We start from the raw sequence: 26,003 nt of genomic DNA, 5'->3' as shown, positions 1-26,003 counted from the left end.
TAAATAAATAAATAAATAAATAAATAAATAAATAAATAAATAAATAAAGTTGGACTACGATGCCTCTCACCTCCAGCCACAATGGCCAAATCATTCCTCATCGTCGTCGTCATCCTGAAGTTGTGCTGCTTCCTTGCCTTTCCTATCCAGCTTGCGCCGCTCTGGGAAATTCGGTCGCCGCTCTCATCACCGGACTGAGGGAGGTGGCTGAACTCCTCAGTGCTGTAAATGCTGGATACCCAACAGGGCAGGGGGAGCCAGGGCCGTCCTTAGGGCAGGGCAAGCAGGGCAACTGCCCCGGGCCCCGCTCTTTTACCCCCTATTAAACCAACTGGGAGGGGGCCCCACACTGGCTGATTTCCCCAGGCCCCGAGGACAGCCCTGGCAGTGGCAGTGGCAGGGAAGGAAGTGTGCTGCTGAAGCAGGGTGCTGCTGGCCCCCAGCCCCACCTGCACTCTCCTCGGGAGGGCCCTGGCAGGACACACCCGCCGTCACCTGCTGGCAGTCTGTGCTACAGGCCAGCCTCTCCCTTTCTCAGCTTTTGCCTCCCTCCCAGCCCCCCACCTCTGCAATGGGGTGTGTGTGTGTGTGTGTGTGTGTGAATACTGGCCTTGGAAAGGATATTTAGATGCCGTGACATGTCTACTCCTACACAGATTAGAATGGTTTGGACCATGGTTTTTCCTAGGACACTCTATGGATGTGAAAGCTGGACTTTGAAGAAGCAGGGCAGAAAAAACATTGACGCTTATGAACTTGGGTGCTGGAGAAGACTTTTGAGGAGACCATGGACAGCCAGGAAACCAAACAAATGGATCACAGAACAAATCCATCCAGAATGTTCACTCGAGGCACAAATGATGAGGCTCAAACTATCATACTTTGGACACATGATGCGAAGACCCAGCTCCCTTGAGAAGTCCATAATGCTGGGGAAAGTGGAAGGAAAGAGAAGAGGATGACCAGCAGCAAGGTGGATGGACTCGATGACAACAGCAATGATGAAGGCACCACTGAGAGACCTTCAAGGCCAAGTTGAAGAGAGATCATCCTGGAGAGAATCTATCAATGTGGTCGCTGAGAGTGGACAACAACTTGACGGCACTTAATCAATCAATCAATACCGGCCCCACATTATGGGGCTGTTGTAAGGCTTGCGGCACAAATCACGCATGAGAAATGCTTCGAATGAGTGCTCCGAAGGGCTTCATTGAAATCTCGCGAGTCTGATGATTTGTGCATCCAATTCTGTTCAAGGCATTCTGGAATGGCTGGCAGTGGCCTGCCTTCTTCGGTGACAGCTCCTGCTGCTGCAGTTTCACAAGCAAACCTTTCATGTGGAGGAATGCGAGACAGTGCCAGGACTAAGAACAGGCAGAAATTCAACAGGTAACCCTTTCTTCGCCACTCTGTCTCAATGCTAGGGAAAGCCAACCTGGATGAATTGCTGCCTGTCATGCAAGTACTGAAGGCATGGGAGCCCTGCAGGCGGAAAAGGTGGACCCCCTAAGTGAAGAAGTACGCCTTCTTGAGTGGCTCTTATGGAAATGCCCCACTCTGTGCAAAAGCAGTCTCCAGATCTCTTGGCCTAGCCTCCCTCACAAGATTGTTGGAAGGATAAAGCAGCTCCGAAATGCAAAATGTTTTGGTATATGATGAAAACTGGCTCCAGAGATATGTGCTCCCTAGCAGTGATCAAGAAATGGAACCTCCATCTCCAGAGGCAGTGTACCTCAGAGTGGCAGAGGTTGAGGAGAAGTAAGAGGGCCAGCGCGATATATGCAGATTTGCTGCCTTGGCTGCGGGCTTCCTGCAGGCACTTGGTTGGGGCCTGAATGCCAGCCTAGAAGGCTAATCAGCCTGCGGAGCTGTCACTCGTTCAGATTCCTGCAGCATTCTTCACGCGTTCTCCCCCAGCCAGGCAGCCAAGCCTGCCTGCCTGCCTGCTGCGGGCTCTTCTGGAAAGACAGAAGAGCCAAGCCCCATTGGAGAAGGGCGCAGGCCGCGCTGAAGTGGCCCTCCGGCGGCCGTGGAGGAGCACGTGTGGACGCGGCAAGTTGGAGCGGGCGCCGCGCTTCGCCTGCCAATGCAAGCGCTCTGCCCGCCCGGCCGCCCGCCTTTCCCTCCACTGCGCCAATTGCTTGTGTGCTGCTGCTGCAGCCTGAAGAGCCGGCAGCTCTCTCTCGTGCCGGCACACCCAAGCACTCCGAGTCCCCGGGGGCAGCCAGCCCCGCCCGGCAGCAGCCCCCCACCCCCTGGGCTCTGGCAGGCAGCAGCGAGGCGGGCTGGCCGAGGATGCTCCGCCGCGCTCCTGGGTCCCCGAGCCTGGTGAACCGGGATCTTTGGCCGGAGGAGGAGGAGGAGGAGCAGCTGCGAGGGGGCGCCTGGGCTGATCAGCCTGAGGAGGAGGAGGGAGGAGGAGGAGGAGAGCGATGCTCGCCCGCCGCGTGTGCAGAAGGAGCAGCCGGCGGGCGAAGGCAGGCAGCGGCGGCGCTCCTGAATAATTGAGAGGCGGCGGAGGCAGCAGCAGCAGCGGTGCCAGTGCCCGCTCGGGGGCTGCCACTCCTGGCCCGGAATGGGAGGAGATTCCGCGGGCTAAAGAGCAGGAGGAGGAGGAGGAGGAGGAGGAGAAGGCGCCGAAGGAGGAGGCAGGCGCCCCGCTGCTGCCAGCCTCGCCACCACTGCGCTGCAGGGCGCCCTCCAGCCCGGGACCCCGCCGGCAGCAGCAGCAGCAGCAGCGGAGCAGCATGGCCTTGAGCGTCCACCTGAAGACCGTCACCGACCTCCGGGGCAAAGGCGAGCGCATCGCCAAAGTGGCCTTCCGAGGTACCCGCTGCTGCGGCTGCATGGCTCTCTGTGCGGGCGGGGGTCTCGTTTGGGTGGGGGGTGGGGTGAGGTGGGGTGGGCGCGTGCACGGACAGTGATGGTGCCCTGAGAGGAGCCCCCCCCCCTCTGGCAACTCTGCAGCGGGGGCAGCCAGCAAGGTAGGGCTCGCCCGCTCAGGACCGACGGGGCACGTGTCTGCCGCGTTCACACGTGCAGCACGAAGTTGGCTTCTTGCGGCAAGTCCGAGGCTGGCGGTGGCTCCTTGCGTGGCTCCTTCTGGCTCCTCGCCAGCACGCAGCCGGGCTGGGGGAGCGAGCAGCTTCTTTGGGCCCGCTGGTGGGGGGGCAGCTGCGGTGCAGAGCCTCGAGACTTTGCGAGCGCTGCTCGGGACAGGGGTTGCCCGGGTCGGGGGCGCGGGATGGGGGGCAGCGCCGTCCTTGCGACGGACCGAAGACACACGGCAGGCAGCAGGGTGGCCGCCGCCTCTGCTTGAGGGGGTCTGGGTGGTGGGAATGGGATGGGGGCGCCTCTGTATCTCCGCCGGGCTGCGAGCGGGGAGATGCCGCCTCCTCCCCCGAGAGCGCCTTCCTTGGGACGGGGAGCAAACTCGGCGAAGCCCGCTTGATGGTCCTGCTCGCCTGTGCTGGGCTCGGTCATGGATACGCACTGGGGGGCGCGGGGGGGGCGCTCCAGTCGCCCTGCGGATCTTCTTCCCCACGTGATGGGACAAGGATCATCTGGGCATTTATGGGGCACCTTCTGAGGGCTCCATCCCGAGGTTCCCAAACGCGGCTTCTTCCCAGCTGTTGCAGTTGGACTACAACTCCCATCACCCCCAGCCACAATGGCAAAGGCTGGGGATTGTGACTGGCGGTGGTGGGAATTGTAGTCCTACAACATCTTGGAACCCACGTTTGGGGACACACACACCTCCCCCCCGCCCCCACGGAATCCTGCAAGTTGGATCAGCACCTCTTACCTCCTGCCTGTGCTGCGGAGAGGGAGAGGGTCAGCATGGAATTGAGTCAGGCCACCCTGGGAGTGAGTGGCTGAAGGGGGGTTGGAAGTGGGGTTTGACTCCCCACCCCGCGCAGGAGGACTAAGAGCCACTCGGCCACAGGACCTTCCAGGAGAGGAGAGCTGGTCTGGTGGTCGCAAGCATGACTTGTCCCCTTAGCTAAGCAGGGTCTGCCCTGGTTGCAGATGAATGGGAGACTAGAAGTGTGAGCACTGGAAGATATTCCCCTTAGGGGATGGAGCCGCTCTGGGAAGAACAGAAGGTCCCAAGTTCCCTCCCTGGCATCTCCAAGATAAGGCACTGAGAGAGATTCCTGCCTGCAGCCTGGGAGAAGCCGCTGCCAGTCTGTGAAGACAATACTGAGCTAGATAGGCGAATGGTCTGACTCAGTATATGGCAGCTTCCTATGTCCCTATGTTCCCTTGCACAGCCAGAGGTGCAGGTGTGACTCTAAGAGACACACCACGCAGCGTATGCGCTTCCCCGCTCCTGTGGGCATTTTGTCATGATTTCCAGGCTGCTTTGTAGCATGTCCCACCCCACTCCTGGTTCTTAAAAGTATTCTCCTGCAGCCCCTATGAAGGTGGGCGCAGCAGAGAGCCTGGGGGGTGGTGGGGCAGGCCAGTCGCAGTCGTCCCCCCCCTTGCTCTGTGCAGGCCCCGCCACTGCTGCTGCTGCACCCTCCCTCTCTGGAGGAGCGTGATGAGATTCGGGGCTCTGAGCCGTTCCTTGGGGGCCACTCCCTCGGATGCCCCTGGCGAGGAGCATGAGCAGCAGCCCCACCCATGTGCAGCAGGAGCCGAGGCTGGGCTCCTGCTGGGGACTTCCTGGCTAGCTGCTAGGGCGCCAGCTTGCCTCTGTGCCACCTTGGCTAGCTAGCCCTGGGGCCAGGGGAGTGTTGCCTTCTGCTCAGCCACACAGCCAGGGACCCAACAGGGCTGGGTCCGTTCAGAGCCCTCCCAAATGTGTGGAAGGACGAGCAAAAGCCCCACTGGGAAGGGAGGCGGCCAAAACATAGCTGCGGGCGGGATGACATGGATCAGAGCAGAACCCCAGGCGGGTTTGGAGGGGCATCTCCCCCCAGAGGCAGCCCTGGACTGCTCTATGGTACGCTGCCTCTGGACCTGGAAGTTCCACTTAGCTAAAATGGTTAATAGACAGCCTGCCCCGCTTCTGATGTTGCTGGACTACACCTCCCATCAACCCCTGCTACAGTGGCAAGGGATGATGATCATCGTGGCAGGGGATGATGGCTGTGGTGGCAGGGGATGATGGGTGTTGTGGTCCAGCAACATCTGGGGGCCCAAGTTGGAGAACCCCCTGGCTATTAGCCATCAAGGGCCCAGCATCTGCTGCGTTCTTATTGCACCCCCGGAATTTGGCAGCACCCAGCTGCATGGATCCGTAGCCACAGCTAGAGGTGGCAGCAGGGTGCTTCCTTAGAAGTGAGCCAGGGGATGGGAAGTGTGAGAGACTCTCCCATAGTGGAAGGCACATCCCAGCTCCTGTCTGCTTAAGTGGAGAGTGGTCACCACTCTGGAAAGTGGCCTCGGTGTTTTGTGAACGGAGGGTGCAGGCAGGAGACACTCTGAGGTCGAAAATCCTCACAAAGCTCCATTGCTGGCGAACTCTTAGCCATGCTGGCCTGAAGCAGGTTCCACAGCCCCAAGTCGCCAGATGTTGTCAGACTACGGCTTGGAAGGCTGTTGAGGGGGTGGACCGTGAGCGTTGTGGTCCTACAAGCACCGCTGGGGACTTCAGGCTGGGAATCCCTGGCCAAAAGGAACCTCTGTGTGTTCAGAAGCGGTGTGCCTCTGGATGCCAGTTGCTGTACAGCAGCACCCAGAGGAGGGGAAGGGGCTTCTGCTGCCTTGATGCCTGGTGTGCAGGCTTCCCAGAAGCATCTGGCTAGCCAAGCTTGGCAACAGGATGCAGGACCAAAAGGGTCCTCGGTCTGAGCCCACCACCGAGCTCCCTCTCTGTTCTTATTACCATTCACTGAAGCCTAAGAGGATTGTACATGAGGAATTGGAAGTTTGCTTATTCTATTTGTACGCTGCCTCAAACCTCTGTCTCTGGGCGCTTTACATCAACATAAAACAAATTAAAACAGGAATTAGAACCTTAAAACAATTTAAAACCACAAGTCTAGTTAAAAGCTTGGGTGAATAAATGTGTCTGTAGAGACTTGTAAAAAGATGTCAGAGATGGGGAGACTCTTATTTCAGCAGGGAGCGTATTCCAGAGTCGCGGGGCAACAACAGAGAAGGCCCGTCCCTGAGAAGGCCACCAGACGGGCCAGTGGCAGCTGTAGATGGACCTCTCTGGGTGATCTCAAAGGGTGGTGGGGCTCATGGCGAAGAAGACATTCTCTTAAAAGCTGTTTAGGCTTATAGGTGCTGGGTTATATAACCAGCACCTTGTACTTCGCCCGGAAACTTATTTGAAGTCAGTGTAGTTCTTTTAATATAGGTATAATATGGCCTTTTTGAGATGACCCGAGACTAACCTGGCTGCCACATTCTGTACCAGCTGCAGTTTCCGGACTAGGTTCAAAGGCAGCCCCACATAGAGCGCTTTGCAATAGTCAAATCTGGAGGTGACCAGCAGATGTCCTACTGTTCGGAGGTTGTTTATCTCAAGAAATGGACAGAGCTGGCATCTCAACTGAAGCTGATAGAAAGCACTTCTGGCCACCACCTCACCCTGAGACATCAGGGAGAGCTTTGGATCCAAAAGCACTCCAGACTGCATACCTGTTCCTTATGGATGACCCCATCCAGAACTGGCAGATCAAAAATGTCTTCCGAGTTCTGACCCCACACAAGACATGAAGAGAAGAAGAAGAGAAGATTGCGCCATCGAGTCAGTGTCGACTCCTGGCAACCACAGAGCCCTGTGGTTGTCTTTAATAGAATACAGGAGGGGTTTACCATTACCTTCTCTCGCACAGTATAAGATGATGCCTTTCAGCATCTTCCTATATTTCTGCTGCCCAATATAGGAGTTTCCCATATTCTGGGAAACTCACCAGTGGGGATTTGAACCAAAAGCCTCCTGCTCTCTAGGCAGGTTGCTTCCCCACTGCACCATTAGGTGGCAGAAGTAACTCTGTCTTATTTGGATTCAGTCTCAGATTGTTATCCCTCATCCAGCCCATCACCACCTTCAGGCAGGCATTTAGGGAGATTATGCCCTCTCCCGATGATGCTGACATGGAGAAATAGATTTGGGTGTCATCCACATACTGATAGCACTCTGCACCAAATCTCCTGATGATCCCCTCCCAGTGGTTTCATGTAGATGTTGAACAACATTGGGGAACAGTGTCTATCTTTTGCTCTTCTTCTTCTGCTCTCCTTCCACCTTCTGTTTCCCTGCATGCTGGCAGGTTTGGGTAAATGCCCAAGCCCACTGGCATGGGGGGAAGGGGCCAGGTAGGCTCCTGCCTCTGTGATCAGGTCCTTTGCCTCCCCTGCTCCAATGCCCACCTGCTGCTACTGGCCCCAAGCACAGGGGAGTGACCAGAGGAGGAGGAGCTGGTCTTGTGGTAAAGTAAAGTAAAGTGTGCCATCAAGTCGGTGTTGACTCCTGGCGCCCACAGAGCCCTGTGGTTGTCTTTGGTAGAATACAGGAGGGGTTGACCATTGCCTCCTCCTGCACAGTGGGAGATGATGCCTTTCCGCATCTTCCTATATCGCTGCTGCCCGATATACAGTAGAACCAGCGGGAATTCGAACCGGCAACCTTCTGCTTGTTAGTCAAGCACTTCCCCACTGCACCACTTAAAGTGTATAATAGTCTTATGGTAGAAAGCATGAATTGTCCACTTTGCTAAGCAGGGCCCACTCTGTTTAGCATTTGGATGGGCTGCTCTTTTCCAAGTTCCAAGGTCTGACCTGGCAGAAGGCAGCTTCCTCCTATGTTCCTCTGACCAGCTAAGGACAGAACTCCACTGAAGCCTCTGATGGCTTTCCTCCCCAGGTTATCCTGGGGAGGAAGAGGTTAAAGAGTCCTTTGCCTCTTTCCTGCTGCCTATGAAGCCTTTCCTCAATTCCTCAAAAATACTGTTCTTGCAGGAAGTGGGGGCAGGGAGCAAAAGACAAAACAGAAACAAAACCTTGTTTGCCAACTTGGGCACTGAATAAGTGATTGAGGAACATAATAGGACGTGCAGCCTCTCAAACCACATTCAGGGGTTTCCAACCTTGAGTCCCCAGATGTTAGTGGGCTGCAGTTCTCAGTGGCCAGTTATGACGGTGATGGGAGCCGTAGTCCAACAACATCTGGCAGGGAGGAACAGGAAGGAACCCCTGTCCTTCTGCAGCTTCTCTGAGAAAGGGCCATCTGTGTCCCGCTTCCCATCTCCCGCTGTGTTCAGCTTGCCTTCCTTCACACCATTTCACTGGCTTCCCCAGACCTCGTGGTTGTAGATCCTGCAGGCTTGCTAGCAATGGCCCCCAAGTTTTTAGAGATCACCAGACCTCTTTCCCTAGACCCTCTCCCAGGTCCTAACAGCAGTGAGACCCCTTGCCCCCTACATTTGGCCCAGAGGTAGAGAGTGGGGGGTGGGACCAAACTCAGACAGACTCAGAACTCAAACTGATCAATGATGAGAGTCTCACTGATGCAAATCAATAACATTTACGGAGAATTGTCTGAGTTGCTTCATCGCTGTCCTTCTCGCTGGGTGTCTATTTATTGCTGTGTGGCTTTTAAACAATTAAGCATGTGGTTGAAATTGGGGTTAGGCATGGGCTAATTAGAATATTTAATCTTCTTTTTTAAAAAAAACTTATTTCATTGTGGCATTTTTCTAAAAAATGGCCATGATCAGTAGAATAAAGGTTGGTGGGAAAGTCCCTTGCACACAGTCCACTGAAGTGGATAGCAGCTGCATAAGCACATGGTAGTGCTTTTGCACAGCTGCGCTTCATTCCAGTAGGGCAAGCCTGCTCAGCTTAGGCCCCCAGCTGTTTTTGGACTACAACTCCCATAATCCCCAGCCACAGTGGCCAGTAGCCAGGGACTATGGGAACTGTAGGCCATCATCTGTAGGAGGGCCAAAGTTGAGCAGCCCTGGAGCAGGGCATGAACAGGAGACCTTTCTCTGGACCATGACCCTGTACTCTGAGGCAGGGGTTTATGGGAGTTGTAGTCCAACAACACCTGGGGATTCATAGTTGGGAGGAACCTGTGGCCTCAAGGGAAGGCCATCTTAGGAATCAGTAAATCAAGAAATTTTGTCATGGAATGCGAAATGTTTTGCATTTAAGAAAACAAGATTTAGGCCTGAAATGTGGCTGGTTCCTTTTGCTGCCTGTGGATGCCAGTTCAAGGGATGTTCTGTGTTGTTTTTAAATATTTGAAGATGTCACTGCTGGGCGCTTTCCAGATTAGCTGCATAACAGCAGGAAAATGTTCCTGTTCAGGTAAATCGCATTTGAAACGTAAACAGCAAGGGGAGCATTCTTGCGGAAACTAACACCCCCCCCCAACAGTAACTTTTTAACGCTGGATATACTATGTCGTAGCACTATATTGCAGTGATTAAATTTGAGACAAGGCATTGGGAATGTGAACAGCACCGTGCTGTCCACGTAGGGACTGCGGTGTCACACTGCAGGAAGTGTGGAAGCACACTGCAGAGATCCACCGTGACCCCGTTGCAGGGTCTAGGCTGGAAAGCGCCCAGGCTCCTGACTCTCTTCCTCCAAGCTGCTGCTGCTGCTTTCTGCTCTGTAACAGCAGCACTAGGCGTGTGGCTGGTTTTCTCAGACAGTTCTTGCATTTTATTTAGCAATGTGAGATATTTCTGTAGCATTCCTCCTGCTTGAAGGAAAAGCAGAGCGCTGCAGCATAACACCACCCAGGAAGCGTAGCATAAGAAGATAAGAACAGCCCTGCCGGATCAGGCCCAAGGAGGCCCATTTCGTCCAGCATCCTGTTTCACACAGTGGCCCACCAGATGCCTCTGGGGAGCCCACAGGCAGGAGTTGAGGGCATGCCCACTCTCCCACTGTTACTCCCCTGCAACTGAGCCAGCGTGGTGTAGTGGTTAGAGTGTAGTGGTTAGAGTTCAAATCCCCATTCAGCCATAAAAAAACAAAAAACTAGTTGGGTGACTCTGGGCTCGTCACTTCTCTCTTGGCCTAACCTACTTCATAGGGTTGTTGTGAAAGAGAAACTCAAGTATGTAGTACACCACTCTGGGCTCCTTGGAGGAAGAGCAGGATATAAATGTAATAATAATAACAACAACAACAACAGCAGCAACAACAACTGGTACTCAGAGGCATCTTGCCTCTGAGGCTGTAGGTGGCCTGTATCCACCAAACTAGTAGCCACTGATAAATTAATGGAGGACAAGTCTATCTAAGCCCTTCTTAAAGCCAACCAAGCTGGTGACTATCAACATATCTTGTGGCAGAAATTCTATTCTATAGGTTGATTATGCGTTGTGTGAAAAAGCACTTCATTTTGTTGGTCCTAAATTTCTTGGCAGTCAGTTTCATGAGATGACCCCGGTTCTAGGGTTATGGGAGAGGGAGAAAAATGTTTCCTTATCTTTCTCCACAGGATGCATGATTTGATAGACCTCTATCATGTCTCCCTGCAGTCGTCTTTTTTCTAAACTAAAAAGCCCCAGGTGTTGTAGCCTGGCCTCATAAGAAAGGTGCTCTAGGCCCCTGATCATCTTGGTTCCCCTCTTCTGCACCTTTTCCAGCTCTGCAATGTCCTTCTTAAAGATACGGTGACCAGAACTATACGCAGTACTCCATATGTGGCTGCACCATAGTTTTGTATATTAGCATTTTTATTTCCAATTCCCTTCCTAATGATCCCAAGCATGGAATTGGCCTTTTTCACAGCTGTCATGCACTGAGTCGACACTTTCAACGAGCTGTCCACCACGACCCCAAGATCCTTATCCTGGTCAGTCACTGACCGTTCAGATCCCATCAGTGTATATGTGAATTTGGGGGGTTTGCCCCAATATGCAGCACTTTACATTTGCTATCATTGTACTGCCTTTGCCATTTTGATGCCCACTCACCCAGAATGGAGAGATCCTTTTGGAGCTCCTTGCAATCTCTTTTGGATTTCGATACCCTAAATAGTTTGGTTACTGTTATTACCTTCATATGCTTTCTGGACTGGGCTGCTACTGAAAGTGGGTATGGGATCTCAGGCATGGCTCAGATAAAGGCCTGCGACAGCTTATTGTGTGTTTTGGTGTGTGTTTGTGTAAATAGCAGCAAGCTCTGTTTTGACCAAATAAAGAGGAACTTGCATGATGCAGCCTTCATAAACTATGCAAGGAGCCAGCATATAAAGGCTGTGGGGGAAGGGGGAGGCCATCCAACAAGATCCTTGGGGATAACATTTGGGAAAGACTTCTTTATTGTTTTTGAAATTATATATACCACATTCTGCCATGCAAATCGAAACCAAAGTGGTGTACAGCCACAACCAAACAATTAAAGCAGGGGCGTAACTATAACAGGGCAAAGGGAGACAGTTGTCTGGGGGCCCCCTGCCTTGGGAGGCAGTCCCACTCTCCTACCTCTTCAATGTTTGTCTCTGCTCCCCCAGTGAAAAAGGTCTTCTTGCTACATCCCTGGGGCTTGGGAAGATGCACCCCACCTCACCCCTCCTAGAGAGGCCTCAGAGACCCAGGGCCTGGATCTGATGGTTTGCTTCTGTCTCACATGGCAGACTCCCGTGGTGTTTGTCTGAGACTGCCCCGTTCTCTTAGGTCAGGGGCGTAACTCTCATTGGGCAAGGGGAGACAGTTGTCTGGGGGCCCACTGCCTAGGCCCCCCCCTTAGAGGCAAGTCACATGACTGACTCCCCCAGCAGCGCACCCACCCGGGCTTCCTTCAGTAGTATTCATCCTCCAAAATTGATGTGAGTGTTAAGACCTGGAGCTACCAGAACAGCACGTCTTTCTCTAGTACCCTTAAATGACTTGCATCCTCCACAATTTACAAAACCTTTTAAACAATAATTTAGGATGTTGTTTTCTTTACTTCAAGAGCTGAGCTTCGGGGGCGGGGGGTGCATTTTAAAATCTTGTCTCTGGGCCCACTCCAACCTTGCTAAACCCCTGAATTAAAGTAAAAGCAAAGAGTCCTCTAAACCATAAAACACAACATTAAAATCAGTAACAGACACTGATCCAGCCAGGTGAATATCTGCACATAGAAAGACAGGCACAGGAGGCTGCTAGTTTGAGCAGAGAGGGGGCGGCGGGCGGGCGGGGGGGAAGTGCAGTGGTGGTGAGGGGCAGCGTCATCTATTCCTTTCTTGCCATTTATCTGCTCAGAATTCCCCTCCCCGAGTTGCTTCTCCCTGCGTGGAAAACAGATATAGGGATAGGCAGGGTGGGGGAGCTCAGTGCATTCCTTTTCCCATTAAAGTAAGACACCTCCCAGTAGAGCGGAGACAAGACACTGGTGTGCCACAAGCAAGGCTTGAAAATTACACCCCTGATGCAAGTAGGAAGGACATTTACTTCTCGAAACGGATTCCTGTGCAGGGCCCCAACTTCCCTTGAGATTATCTGCCCAACCGGCCACCAACATTTGAAGTTGGGCGGGAATAGGGGCTGAACTTGGGAACTGGAGCTCAGCAGGTTCAGACAACACGCCCACTGGGAATGTGTGTGATCCCTAGGAACCTCTGCTCCCCAGCTTACTTACTTTCAGGAGGTCGTCTGAAGGGTCCTGCTATCTCATTTCTGCCATACAGCATATTTATAGCTTTCTTGAGAAAGTTGTGTGTACATTTCAGGCAGGCTGTAGGATGAGTGGATTACGGTTGAAAGGTGGGTGGGGTTCTTGTTTTGCTTTGCAGCTATGTCCATCTGCCTTTTGTAATGGTTTGGGCAACCCCTCCCTGCCTCACCTCAAATCACCAAATATTCATAGTAACATTGGGACATAGGCAGCTGCCATATACTCAGTCAGACCCTTCCTCCATCTTGCTCAGTATTGTCTACATGGCCTGGCAGCGGCTTCTCCAAGGTTGCAGGCAGGAATCTCTCTCAGCCCTACGTACTGTATGCTTGGGTCGTTTGTTGGTTCAATTAAAAAATCTTGTCCTATCTTGGAGATGCTGCCAGGGAGGGAACTTGGAACCTTCTGCTCTTCCAAGAGCGGCTCCATCCCCTGAGGGGAAGATCTTACAGTGCTCACATGTCAAGTCTCCCAGAGATGAAAGTTTGGGGCGGTGTACAAATTTGATTGATAGATAAATAAATAAATAAAAATATAACCAGGGTGGACCCTGCTTAGCTAAGGGGACAAGTCATGCTTGCTACCACCAGACCAGCTCTCTCCCCACAATTCATGTGGAATTGTCTGCTAAAAGGTTTTGGACCTTCATTTTAATGCCTGCTGCTTGAAGCATCACAAAATATATGCAGGAGGAGGAGGAATTTTCTGATATTAAAATATGCTAAATATAATACAAATAAATAAAAATAAATAATCATTAATAATAATAATATAATACCTTGTTAGCCGCCCCATAACAAATTGTTCTCTGGGTGGCTTACAGCACAACATTAAAAAATATGCAATAAAACAAAATAAAACATGACAATAAATCATAACACAAAACAAAGGGGAAAAATACAAAATATTTAAAAAACTTTTTAAAAAAATCAGTTTTAAACATCAATTATTAGAAAGCCTGAGCGAACAGAAAGGTCTTCACCTGGCATCCCAAAGAATCTAGTGACGAGGCCAGGTGAGCCTCACTGGGAGCCTATTCCGTGAATGGGGTGCAGCCACCAAAAAGGCCCTCTCCCTAGTAGCCTAACACTCAGGTTCAGCCATTGTGGCTGAGGACGTTGGGAAATGTGAGGTCATTCTCACTACCTGTGAGTGGGGCAGGGAGGGCATGTGGGGTCGGGGGGGAGGCAGGACCAGTTCTACTTCTTGATTATCTTTGCTCTTCTGTGGGACTTCAGGGCAGCCCCAGCGGACACATGACCAGGAAGAACCCAGGGAGAAGGGCAGGCTCAGTGCTGCGGCTGCTGCTGCTGCTGCTGCTGTGACTACTACTATTTATATCGTTAAAAACAGGGCTGTTTTATTTATATACCACTTTTCAACAAAAGTTCCCAAAGCAGTTTACATGAAGAAATATAAATTAAATTTAAATTTTAAACAAATAAATAAGAATGGATAGAGCACGTCCTTTTATCTGGGGAAAAGCCTGGGTGGAAATCCCGTGTACCCGGCGGGGCAGTGCCGATATGGGCCTCCATCCTGGTGCTTCACATGAGCAACTCTGTGTAATCTTGGGTAGCGCCCATTATGTCAATAGCCTTGTAGTCTGACAACATCTGGAGACTTGGATTTCAGACCTGAAAGTGCTGGGGACTGAATGTTCTCCATGGTTTATTATTCTTCCCTTCCATTCGCACAACTCTTGGTTTTTAGCTTGCAAGTTTCTTGGGGCAGAAACCTATCTCTCACTGTATAGCATCAGGCATTGATGGCTTTGTCTAAACCGCATCAAAAGTAGAGTGTATAGGATCTGTAATATGGACCAAACACAACACACAACAGATCCAATAAACAATGATAAAAATAGACACAACAACTGCAGTATGCCTACTGGGTTTCTGTTGTGTGATTTTTATGGATTTGTATTCAGATATTTTATTCAATCATTCATTCATTCATTCATTCATTTAGCAAATTTATTGACCACCTGACTTCCTTAGACTCGAGGCGGTTTACATAAATTAAAACAACAAGGAAGACAAGAGAAAAAGGGAGGGGAAGGGGGGGAGAGAAAGAAAAGGAAAAAAGAAAAATACCCCCCCCCCCGAGACGTGAAACACTAAAAGCCTGGCAAAATAGATAGGTTTTCAGGAGCTTCTTAAAGGACAGAATAGAGGGGGCATTATGAATCTCAGGAGGCAGAGTGTCCCATGAGGAGGGGGTTGCCACAGAGAAGACCCCTCCCATGAGCCTGGGCCCCGCGTACCTCCCCTGATCCTGGAACTCTGAGAAGGCCCACCTGAGACAACCTTGCAAGGTGGGAGATGTGTGCTAGGGATGTTTATGAAGTGTTTATCTTTTTTATAGTCATCTTTATTTGTATCGGCGTATCCTGAGCATTTATGCTAAGTACACATTTGTAGATTTTGCACTTCTTGTGTCTGTTTTCATCATTGTTCATTGTCTAGACTACAGCCAGGCTTCAAAAGTCGTGCAAGATTTATTGATTGTCATGGAAGCATTTCTAGCTGATGCTTGCTGCCCACTTCTGAAACCTGACCAGTTCCTCGACTCTTCTGGATGATGTGCAGGCTTGAATTTGTGCAGCTGTCCAAGAGTCTCAGGACCTTGAGAAATGGTGGACATTCTTGGGAAGATCTCAAGGCCACCCCCAACCCCATCTCTGTGTGCAAGTGGTTGGGAGGGGCTGCTCTTTGAGGTCTGGCTTTCTCATACCCCTTGGCCATGCTTGCAGACTGCCACGGCCATGAAGGCATGTCTGAAATAATGAAGAGGTTCCAGGCAGGCTGAACTGGGCTGGAGAAGGAAGTGGCCATGATGGCCACATGCAGCCTCTATATCCAGAGGCATTATATGATGTATTTATTTTATATATTGATATTCTGTCCTTAAGAACTTAAGAACAGTCCTACTGGATTAGGCCCAAGGAAGCCCATCCAGTCCAGCATCCTGTTTCCCACAGTGGCTAACCAGATGCTGCTGGAAGCCTACAGGCAGGAGTTCGAGGCATGCCCTCTCTCCTGCTGTTACTCCCCTGCTACTGGTATTCAGAGGCATCCTGCCTCTGAGGCTGGAGGTGGCCTATAGCCCTCTGACTAGTGGCTGATGATAGACCTCTTCTCCATGAAGTTATCCATAAGAGCTTCTAAATATTTCTCCAGGGCTGAATAGACAATGTCAGGGGAGGGTCATCCCCTTCAAGCCCTGCGTGTGGGTTTCTCAGAGGTATTGGACTGATCACTGGCAGACACAGGATGCTGGGCTAGAGGGACCTTTGGGCTGGTCCAGCAGGGATGCTCTTATCAGACATAGAGCTATTTCCCCTCCAGGCTCCTTCACCACGTTGCCTAGTTCAGCACAACGTCATTGTACTTGTACATTGCCCTGACATCCAGAGATGAGTGGCACAGGTGCAGCAATGCAGTGGGATGATGATGCACCATGTTTTGTGCAGAAGAGAGAAGCACAGAGTCATGACTCAGGATCTAGAACCTCCCAGTTAAGGGACAAGGAGGGCAGTTTGGGGAATGAGACAGAATAGTAGGACCCTACAATCTAGACCTTGGGCAACCCCATGCTGTCAGAAGCCCCACACCAGGAGAACCAGGGGGTGCTAGGCCAGCACCCCTATCATAACCTTGTCTTGGAGCAGTCCTTCTAGGACCTGGATCTCCAAGTAGCGCGCCCCCCCCCCCCACCGCAACCACTAGAGCCGTGACAGAGTCAGGAGAGGGCCCTTCCAACTGCAGAACCTTCCCCAAGGAAGGAGCGAGGCCAGTTCACTCCACTTGGGCAGCAGCCCTACAAACCAGGAGTCAGCTCCAACCAGCCTTCTTGTGTTGCTATTCTCTGCTCTCTTTGGCTCCCCTGCTTGGAGCTGTCCAGGGTCCTGAGCCGGTTCCTCTTGGAGCGGTCCAAGGTCTCTGTTCCTCAGATATCCCTGCCTCAGAGGAGGTCTTGGCTTGGCCAAGCACAGGAAGGAGCAGAATCTCCATGTATCTCTAGACATGTCTACTGTCACCCTCCACCTGATGTGGAGAGTAAGAGCTGTGCTGGCAGTCTGTGGTGCATGCATCTGCTGCAAAGGCTGTGAGTTTTGTGAATATGGATACATATGCCTTGTGCTGTTGGGTGGACCTCTACCCCTTAACAAGAAGATCTGAAGTAGCTGGTGTTACATCTGGCAAGACAATGTGTGGGGCAGGTTGGTTCTCCTAGGTGCTGTGTGAGGGAACCAATCAGCCCAAAGACAGACCTGGAGGGGGGAGGGCTGTAGCTTAACAGCTGCTTTGCATGCAGAACATCCTTGGGCTCTCCATCAGTTCTCCAGGGAATTCTGCACATGCTCAGGGTGAAGCAGTCTGGCTCCTCCATATATGCTGCAGTCCGGGCAGTACCAGAATTGTTAGGAACGTAGGACGCTGTCTTCTACTGAATCAGTGCATTGGTCTATCTAGCTCAGTGTCATCTACACAGACTGGCAGTGGCTTCTCCAAGGTTGCAGGTAGGAATCTCTCTCAGCTCTCTCTTGGAGATGCTGCCAGGGAGGGAATTTGGAACTTTCTGCATGCAAGCTTAAATATATACTGTTCTCAGAGCGGCCCTATCCCCTGTGGGGAACATCTTCCAGTGCTCACACTTGTGGTCTCCCATTCAAATGCAAACCAGGGCAGACTCTGCTTAGCAAAAGGGACAATTCATGCTTGCTCCCACGAGACCCACTCTCCTCCCTTTGCTGTAAAAAAATGGCTGCAGATTGAGGGCTTGGGAGATTCCTGGCTCACAGCTTGGACATGTAACCACTACATGGCACCCCAGAGCAGAGGAGGCAATGCTCTAGGAAGAGTCACAATGCTACTTAGGATTTCCACGTTGCTTCCGAATGTCCAAAGCACCATGCATACATTATCTTGCCACAACCCTTGCAACAATCCTGCAAGGTAGGTCAGGGTGAAGATTGTGCCTGCACTGCAGATGTGGGGGAGGGGGCAGAGAGAGAGAGAGAGACCAGCTTGCCTAAGGCCACTGAGCCAATTCAGGTCCAGATTCAAACTGGGGTCTTCCTGATCCATAGCCCCTGGGGCTCTGCAGCAGCCCTCCAGCTCTTCCATTCAAGAGGAGTTGGCATTTCTGCTGCATCCCTCCTTCGTACTCCCTTTTCCTAGGAGCTCCTGCACCCCCAGAGGGTGGTGCGTCCACACTGGCTAAGAGGGCACAGCCAGGGGGAGGCGGCCTCACTCGGCTGTGCCTCCTCTGCTCCCCAGGTGGTCCCTCCCTCCTGTCCCCGTCTCCCCTCCTGGCTGCAGCTCCTGCTCTCCCCGGCTCACCTGCTGCTGCTGCTGCTGCTGCTCAGCCAGGCCTGGCTTTCCAGCCTTCCCTGTGGATCCGTCTATTTATAGCTCCCAGCCTCGGCTTCACAGTTCTCTGGGCACCACACGGGCTGCGCTGGTTGCGGCTGCACCCCTGTGTGTGCATCGCAGGCCGGCCGGCCGGGGAATTGCGAGCAGCTCCGGCGCTTCCTGGGGGTCCCCCTGCTCTCTTCAGGGGGTCATGTGCATGTGGCCTTGGTGAGATTAGCCTGGGTCTGCTGGGTTTCTGATGTGTCGGGCCCGCCTGAGACCCCTGCCTGCCCCCCAGCTCTTACAGGGCCTGGAGGGGAGGTCCACGTTTCCTTGCTGTGGTGCTGGGAAGATGCAGCTGGGAGTACAGCCCCCGAGTTGCCCCTCCGCAGCCCCCTCTGCAACACTGGGGTGGGTCCGAAGGCACACCCCTGGGGGCACGTGCTGCTCTTGGGTTGCCTTTGGAGAGGGAAGCCCGCCAGGCCGGGGGGCAGAAGGCAGCAAATGGACAGAGCCGTCCTTCAAAAATATTGCTGCCCCAAACACGTGCCTAAGAGTGGCGCGCCTTTACCACATGGGCAGTGAGGGTGCTTTGCCTGCAGAAGGGCTCCGGTCCAGACCTTGGAGTCTCCTGGATGAAAAAAGAATCAGGGAGCAGATGCTGGGGAAGACCCCCACCACCCCCCCCACCACCACTCTGCCTTAAACTTGGGAGAGCTGCTGCCAGCCAGAGTAGGAAATGCTGGGCTGGATGGACGGGTGGCCTGACCCAGCAGACAGCAGAAGGCTGCTTCCTATGCACAGTGTGGGGGTGATTCTGGTCTTGGCAGGGGATGGTGGAAGTTGTAGTCCAACAGCATCTGTTGGGAAGGTTGAGAAGCCCTGCGTTAAAAGGTGAAGCAGGAATCCTGCACTCTTGTACTGTAAGGGGTTCCTAACATTTATACCACTGACTGGGTGTCGCCTGGACAAACCCTTCTTGGTGGTGGTGCGGGCTGGCGGGGGGGGGGGCACCAGCACTTGAAAGGGGTGGGCATGGATTTCCAGGGGATGATAGGATCCTGAGGTCAGTCATGTCTGATATCAAAAGAGAGGAGAGCTGGTCTGGTGGGAGCATAAGCAGGACTTGTCCCCTTAGCTAAGCAGGGTCTGCCCTGGTTGCATCTGAATGGGAGACTATATGTCTGAGCACTGTAAGGTATTCCCCTCAGGGTATGAATGAATCCGCTCTGGGATGAGCAGAAGGTTCCAAGTTCCCTCCCTGGCAGCATCTCCAAGAAAGGGCTGAGAGAGACTCCTGCCTGCAACCTTGGAGAAGCCGCTGCCAGTCTGTGAAGACAATACTGAGCTGGATAGACCAATGGTCTGACTCAGTATATGGCAGTTTCCTATATTCCTAGATAGACCAATGATCTGTCTCATTACATGGCAGCTTCCTATGTTCCTATATTTCTGTTGGAGGAAGAAAGGAAGGCAGACCTTTCAATGGATGCTCCTCTTTGGCCTCAGCCTTCCTCAGGGGTATCAAAAATGGCACCTGGCGCTTATAAAAGAGACACCATCAAGTGAGGCATCTCAGGAGGGCAGGCATCTCCCTTTGACAGAAACCCAGCAGATCCAAGCCAGACTCCACACAGCAACCTGGCAAGGGCTGTCAGCTCTGAAGGAAGATTTCTCTCCAGGGCTGAAGATTCTGCCCTTGCCCCCCAATTCCTGTATTTTTCACCATATCAAGACCCCCAGGTTTGCCTTTCAAGAGTAGCCCAAGTCATTCCTAGATGGGGCTTTTAGCTCGCATCTCCACCAGAAGGGAGGGTTTGCCCCGAAGCCAGATTTACCCCCAAGTCCATGCAAGGTGTCAGAGGGCACTCCATACGCGATTCGGATTCGGCTAGCCCGATTGATGTCCGGGGTGAAAAACCCCACTTCTCGTGTCAGAGTATCCGATATGCCCTGAACTCTCAGTCAAGCCTCTCAGTAAGCCCGCGGTCAATCCTGCCCTCGGGGAAAGCTCCTAGAGAGGGATGCGGCTCCCGGGAGACTCCAGGCCCATCTTCACTCCCGACACAGAATCAGGAGGGCAGACGGCAGAGGCACAGCTAGGTCTGGCAGTGGGCCCAGCGCCGAGGCCCACAGGCGGGAAGACCTTGAAGGAGAGAGACCCCCGTGTGGCGGGACCTCTCCCCCCCGCCCACTGCTCCTGCTGGCATCTTCATCCTCACACTCGAGAGAGGCTGCCTGCAGAGTGCAAGCAATGCACTGCCCTCCCTCAAACTGCCGAGGCAGCCTCACCAAGGGGCTGCTGCTCAGGAGAGGGAGGCAGGCAGGCAGGTCGCTGGGGGAAGTTGGTCCGTCTCAGGCTGGCTCCACATCTTGCTGGAGCAAGTGCTTTGCTGGGAGCTTTCTGAGGCTTCAAGAGCACATGGATAGTCATATATTCGTGGCTGTGTGTGTGTGTGTGTGTGTGTGTGTGTGTGTGTGTGTGTGATATCATGGCACATCTACCCAGTGCACTTTCTCGCACGGCAAGGATGTGTTTGGCCTGGACGGCATTCCCGCAGATGGGATTAGGAGCCGCCCCTCTTGCCTCCCATTCGTGGCTTGCCAGCAAGTTTGCCCCAGCGGGGTCTGGGAGGTGATGGACGGCTGACTGCTTGAGGGGAAGCAGGGGGAGGTGAAAGGGCACCGGGAAGCTGGGTGGCGATTGGGTGAACATGGTGCCCGGGGCAGTGAGGAGGACTAGGGTTCCGAAATGGAAGCAGAGCTGGGAGACCCACCACGTCTTGAACGGAGGAGGACACATGCAGTGCTGAGAGCTCCGGGAGGAGGGAGGAGAGGGCAGCACTTGTGGGAAGAAGACCCACACTTGGGGCTCATTCTCCTGCCACCGAGAGCTGAGAACTTGCAGGCAGGAGCCTGGCTACTTGGTTGGAGGAGGCCAGGCAGGGACCTCGCCATGGGAGGCTCACAAGCAGGACACAAAGATGGCGGCGGCGGCGGCAGCCGCCACCTCCACACGTTTCCTGCCTCCAGGGGGCGGGGTGGGGTGGGGGGAGGAGGAGGGCAGTGAGTCTCCCCTGTGAGGGCCTTGCAGGGTGCTTTGGATGCCCCAGATGAGGTGTGTGTGTGTGTGTGTGTGTGTGTGTGTGTGTGTGTGTGTGTGTAAGAGCTTCTTTGCGTAGGGGTCCAAAAGCCAAGCGATGTGGGGAAGTCTGTGGGTGCATTCGCAGGATACTGGTCTTGCCTGGATTAGGAGGACACGACTCAAGAGGAGGCTCGTTCTCACGGCCACCAGCAGGGCAGGAGGGGGAGTGCCCAGCCTGGGCAGGGGAGCCGGGCCTGCTCCTGATTTTTGGCTGGGTGCTTGCAGACATCAAGGAAGGAGGCGGGGAGGAGGAGGATCGTGTGCCAAGTGGCAGCTGGGTAGGACAGGCGGGCCCTGCTCAGATCCCGCCCCCGGGTTGGAGGAGGAAAGGCCCCCCGGCCCATCTGCGTCCTGGTACGGGACCATCCTCCCCACTCTCCTCGGCTTCATGTCTGCAAGCACACAGCTGGAAACTGGGAGCACACCGGGCTTTCCTACCCAGCCTGGGCACTTCGCCTCCTACCCTGCCACCCTGACGGTGGTGTGCACAGGTCTCTGATGTTCTTTCCCCTTGTGAGGGTTTCATTCATTGCACTGTTAGGTAGATATTTTATTTGCAATCACTTCTTGCACTGTGCAGAGCAAGGAGAGCAATGCCAATCAGAGGAGGAGGAGTCCTTTTCGAAGGAGGAAAAGGAGGCACCAGGGCGCTTTCCAGATTAGCTGCTCAACAGCAGCAAAATGCTTCCGTTCAGGCAAATGGCATTCAAAACGTAAATAGCGAAGCATCCAGCAGGGGGAGCAGTCTCACAGAAACTGACAAACCAAAAAAACAGCCACTTTTTTACGCCGGATATACGATGATATAGCACTATATCGCAGCGATTACATTTGAAACAAGGCATTGGGAATCTGTACGGCACCCTGCTCTCCGCGTAGCGACTGTGGTGTCACAACACAGGAAGTGCAGAAGCACACTTCAGAGCTCCGCCGTGACCCCGTTGCAGGGTCTAATCTGGAAAGCACCCAGAACAAGCTACAAGAGGAAGCCCCTCTGTACCTTGCAGAAGAAGAAGTCAATGCTGATCGCTCACTGGCTAGAGATCTAGGATGGGAAAGTGATGCGGCAGGTTTGAGCCCTACTAGGAGAATGGCAGGAAAGGCCAAACTCCCCCTTTGCACACCTGGCCACAGCAGGAGGGGGACAGGACTCGGACCCACACCACAGAGGACCCACAGAGCTGCTCTTTAGCTACCCAGACACAACAGCAGACAGGAGGAGTTAGTCTGCATCCGATACCGTGTGGCAGCAGCAGCAGCCTGGTCAGAGCAGGAGGCAGGGCATTTTGTTTATTCTCCGTGGAATTCGGTCAAGTCTTTGGACTTCCACCACTTCTTTTGTTGGTCTAATAGCCTATACGTTATTGTTTTATTGTTTTATTTCTACATTTATATCCCGCTCTTCCTCCGAGAAGCTCAGAGCGGTGCACGTGGTTAGATTTCTCCTCACAACAACCCTGTGAGGTAGGCTAAGCTGAGCGATTCATGACTGGCCCAGTGAGTTTCATGGTTGAATCGGGATTCGAACTCGGGTCTTCCTGGTCCAAGTCTAAGGAAACTATGCCAGCATTGAGAGGTGGCTGTAACCCGTAGCACCCCTAAGGTCATCCGGATTACGCTGGACTGGAAGAAAAAGGGTCTACCCTGGCAGTTCCAAAGTGGCAAATCCCAGCTCTTAGACTCCATACAGCGGCTCATGTGCTTCCCCTGTGGCAATCCTGCCTGAGTGGCTTTGGAAGGGTTTTTGTCACGTGCCTGAAGAGCATCTGGGGCAGCCTCTCAAACAGGAGCCGGGCTGGTTAATGCAGAAGAGCAGCCGGGCTCCCTCCGGGCTCCGAGGTTCCCAGGCTCCGTTAAGCAGCTGCAGGGTGCTGCGCCACGTCCGTCCCCTAGCCTGCCAGAGCCCTGCTGCAGTTCACTTGGCCATCATCTGTTCCACTCTCCGGTTTCCTGAGGCCATTCCGACCTCTGCGGCCTGGCCTGGGGGACAGTTGCAGCCCCTCCCAGTTTGGTCGCCTCCCCCCGTGTGGCTGAGCTGCCCACTACACCTCCCTCTGACCTGGCGCTCGGGTGGTCCTAGACCCGGGCACTGGCACCCCTCGGAGGCTCTCCCAGTTAACTGCACACAGGAGTCGCAGCGGGCAATGCCTTCCCTCCGCCCTCAACCTTCAGGTCACTGATGCAGCACAGCATTGAGGCTGAGCCAGGCTGCTGTTCCACAGGGCTGCACTGCACAGTGCAAGAAGTGGGAGCAAGCAGGACTGGTCCCCTCAGCTAAGCAGGGTCCGCCCTGGTTGCGTATGAATGAGAGACTTGATGTGTGAGCACTGGAAGAGATTCCCCTCAGGGGATGGAGCCGCCACTCTGGGAAGAGCATCTAGGTTCCAAATCCCCTCCCTGGCAGCATCTCCAAGAAAGGGCTGAGAGAGACTCCTGCCTGCAACCTTGGAGAAGCCGCTGCCAGTCTGTGAAGACAATACTGAGCTAGATAGACCAATGGTCTGACTCAGTATATGGCAGCTTCTGATGTTCCTATGTCCCCAGTGCACTCTTTCAGTGCTGCAGGGAGTGCTGTGGGTATAGACACACCCTCCACGAGATGCACAGTTATTTTTTAACATTCGTACCCCACTCTTCCTCCAAGGAGCCCAGAGCAGTGTACAGACATGGGCTATGTTTATCCTCACGACAGCCCTGTGAGGCAGGTTCAGCTGAGAGAGAAGTGGCTGGCCCAGAGTCACCCAGTGAGTTTCATGGCCAAACGGGGATTTGAACCCGGCTCTCCGCAGTCTTAGTCCAACACTGTAACGGCTATGCTATGCTGGCTTTCATTAGTTCTGTTGGTCATAAGGCATCATATTAAGGAGCTCTTTGTGGGGAACACAGCAGTCCAAAAGAGTCACCTGGAAAGGCCCTGGTTTGCTCGGGTGCAAGCTCTGCCATCTGCAGCCGGATTCAAAGCGGGGTCTGCTGCCCTGTGGGCATCTGTTTGCTCGGCAGAGGGATCTCACTGCTGCAAGAAAAAGGCCGAGGCAGGCGATGAGAGCACCAGGCAACGGCAGCCTGAAACGGTGCATTTCAAGGGGGATGTGCTCTGCCGCCTGCAGTTGCTGCTGGATTTCCACGTGGGAGGGGAGTGAAAAGGCGCCGCCGGTCTCTAGAATCATCCCCCAGAGGAGCTGCTGCTGCTGCCGCCGCCGCCGCCAGGAGCAGAGCAGAGGAGGGAGCAGGGCAGGCTGGTGGTGGGGGAAGGAAAGGAGGGCTGCTGCCGAATGAGCTGGGAGCCCTGGCCTCGCTCTCCTCCTGCAAGTGGCTCTGCTGCTGGGTCTGGGCTGTCCCGCTTCTGGCTGCACCCGTGCTGGGATGCTCTTCCCTGTGCAAAATGAGCTTGCACCAAAGGACGAGGAGGAGGTCGGGAGGAAAGCCAGCCACCACCAATCCCCTCCCATCTTGTTTCCTTCTTGAGTGGTGGAAGCCTGCGGCCCGAGGAGCCCACACCTGTGGCCCCACCACATGGCCCAGCCCTGGCCCAGGTCCACAACCGCTAGGAGAGTTGGGCCAGAGCCTTCAGGGGCTCCCAGATTCCTGGGACTTCTGGGTTAGACGTGGCCGTGGCCGGAAGTTGCTGTCACCCACTGCATGAATTTGTACAAGGATGGCAAAGGGATGGGGAGGGGGGCATGGCTCCGTGGCAGAGCCTCTGCTTGGCAGCCAGAAGGTCCCTGGTCCCCTCCCTGGCGGCAGCATCTCCAAGACAGCGCAGAGAGAGAGACTCCGGCCTGGAAGCTTGGAGAAGCCGCCCGGCCAGCCTGTGTCAGTCCGACTGAGCTGGAGGGACCAAGGGCCTGACTCCCTCTCATCCGAAGGGTCTTGGAATGGGGAAGCACAGTGCGGTCAGAGCCAGAGTGGCGTTGTGGTTAGAGGGCTAGACTAGGACCAGGGAGACCCGAGTTCAGATCCCCATTCGGCCATGATCCTTGCTGGGTGACTCTCTCAGCCTAGCCTACTTCACAGGGTTGTTGTGAGGAGAAACCTAAGTATGTAGTACACTGCTCTGGGCTCCTTGGAGGAAGAGCGGGATATACATGTAATAAATGAATGAATGAATGAATGAATGAATCAATCAATCAATCAATCCCCTTCGTAGGCCTGTAGTGCCTCTCTGAGAAAACATTTCTAGTTCCTAAGCAGCCCAGCTGCATGTTCAGAAGCTCCTCCAGAAACAGATCTTGGTAGCTTCCATGCAAAATGCCCTCGGCACCATCATCACAAAGGGAGAGACGGACACTGGGGTTTCTTCTTGGTGCCAGTTCAGACCCTGGCTAGGCACACACAGCAGCTACCAGGGGCATCAAGCAGGGAGTTGTCCAGAAAACAAGGGATTAGCCCCCAGCCTGCCCCCACCCCATGCAAGGGGAGTTGGTGGAGTTTTCCTCAGCTGCCAGGCAAGGCATGCCCCTCTCTCTGATGAGCTACGGTGGTTGGTGCCCTTTCTTACTATAGTCTCCGGTTGTCCTTGCCGTTTTTTAGGATGTGTGAAGGCTGGTACAGCCCCCCACTTTTAATCTCTGCTTTCAAACCCTGTCAAATCTGGGCTTTTGTCTGCCTCTTTCTGTGCTGTTCCTGCTTTTGATCTCTTGGGTACTGTAGAAAGGGGGTATAAAGTGATTTTTAAACAAATAATCCCGCAGTAAAGTAACACAGGAGTAGAATCTCTGCCCCTCTGGACCCTCCACCCCTCAGGCTGCTGTGGCAACTTGACCCTGGGCAGGCAGGATGGTTTCCCCCTGTGCATGAAGCAGGACGGCAGTCAATTCTCCATCTGCAAAGTGCCCCCCCCCCCGCTGCTGTGGCTGCCAGCCTATACGGCAAGAAAGGACCGGGAGGTTGTTCTGTTCTGCGGCAAAGTTTAC

The 26,003-nt window shown here is 53.6% G+C and overlaps 1 protein-coding gene across 15 annotated transcripts in view; it reads left to right on the top strand.

Moving 5' to 3' along the window:
- The first annotated feature begins 2,612 nt into the window (after positions 1 to 2,612).
- OTOF (otoferlin) overlaps positions 2,613 to 26,003 on the top strand; it is a 231,503-nt gene continuing 208,112 nt past the window's right edge. For 5 of the 15 annotated variants that reach the window (XM_053249937.1, XM_053249934.1, XM_053249871.1 and 2 more), the window contains exon 1: positions 2,618 to 2,826. In XM_053249937.1, the coding sequence (XP_053105912.1) occupies positions 2,748 to 2,826 (79 nt within the window). In that variant the 5' untranslated portion in view covers positions 2,618 to 2,747. Of the gene's footprint in view, positions 2,827 to 26,003 lie in introns of all 15 variants that reach the window. The other 10 variants (XM_053249891.1, XM_053249862.1, XM_053249846.1 and 7 more) reach the window with 5 other exon arrangements.

The sequence above is a fragment of the Hemicordylus capensis genome, chromosome 1, assembly GCF_027244095.1.
Source record: "Hemicordylus capensis ecotype Gifberg chromosome 1, rHemCap1.1.pri, whole genome shotgun sequence".
NCBI lineage: Eukaryota > Metazoa > Chordata > Lepidosauria > Squamata > Cordylidae > Hemicordylus > Hemicordylus capensis.
The sequence above is the reverse complement of the archived record's forward strand: the minus strand, read 5'-3'. Positions and strand labels throughout refer to the sequence as shown.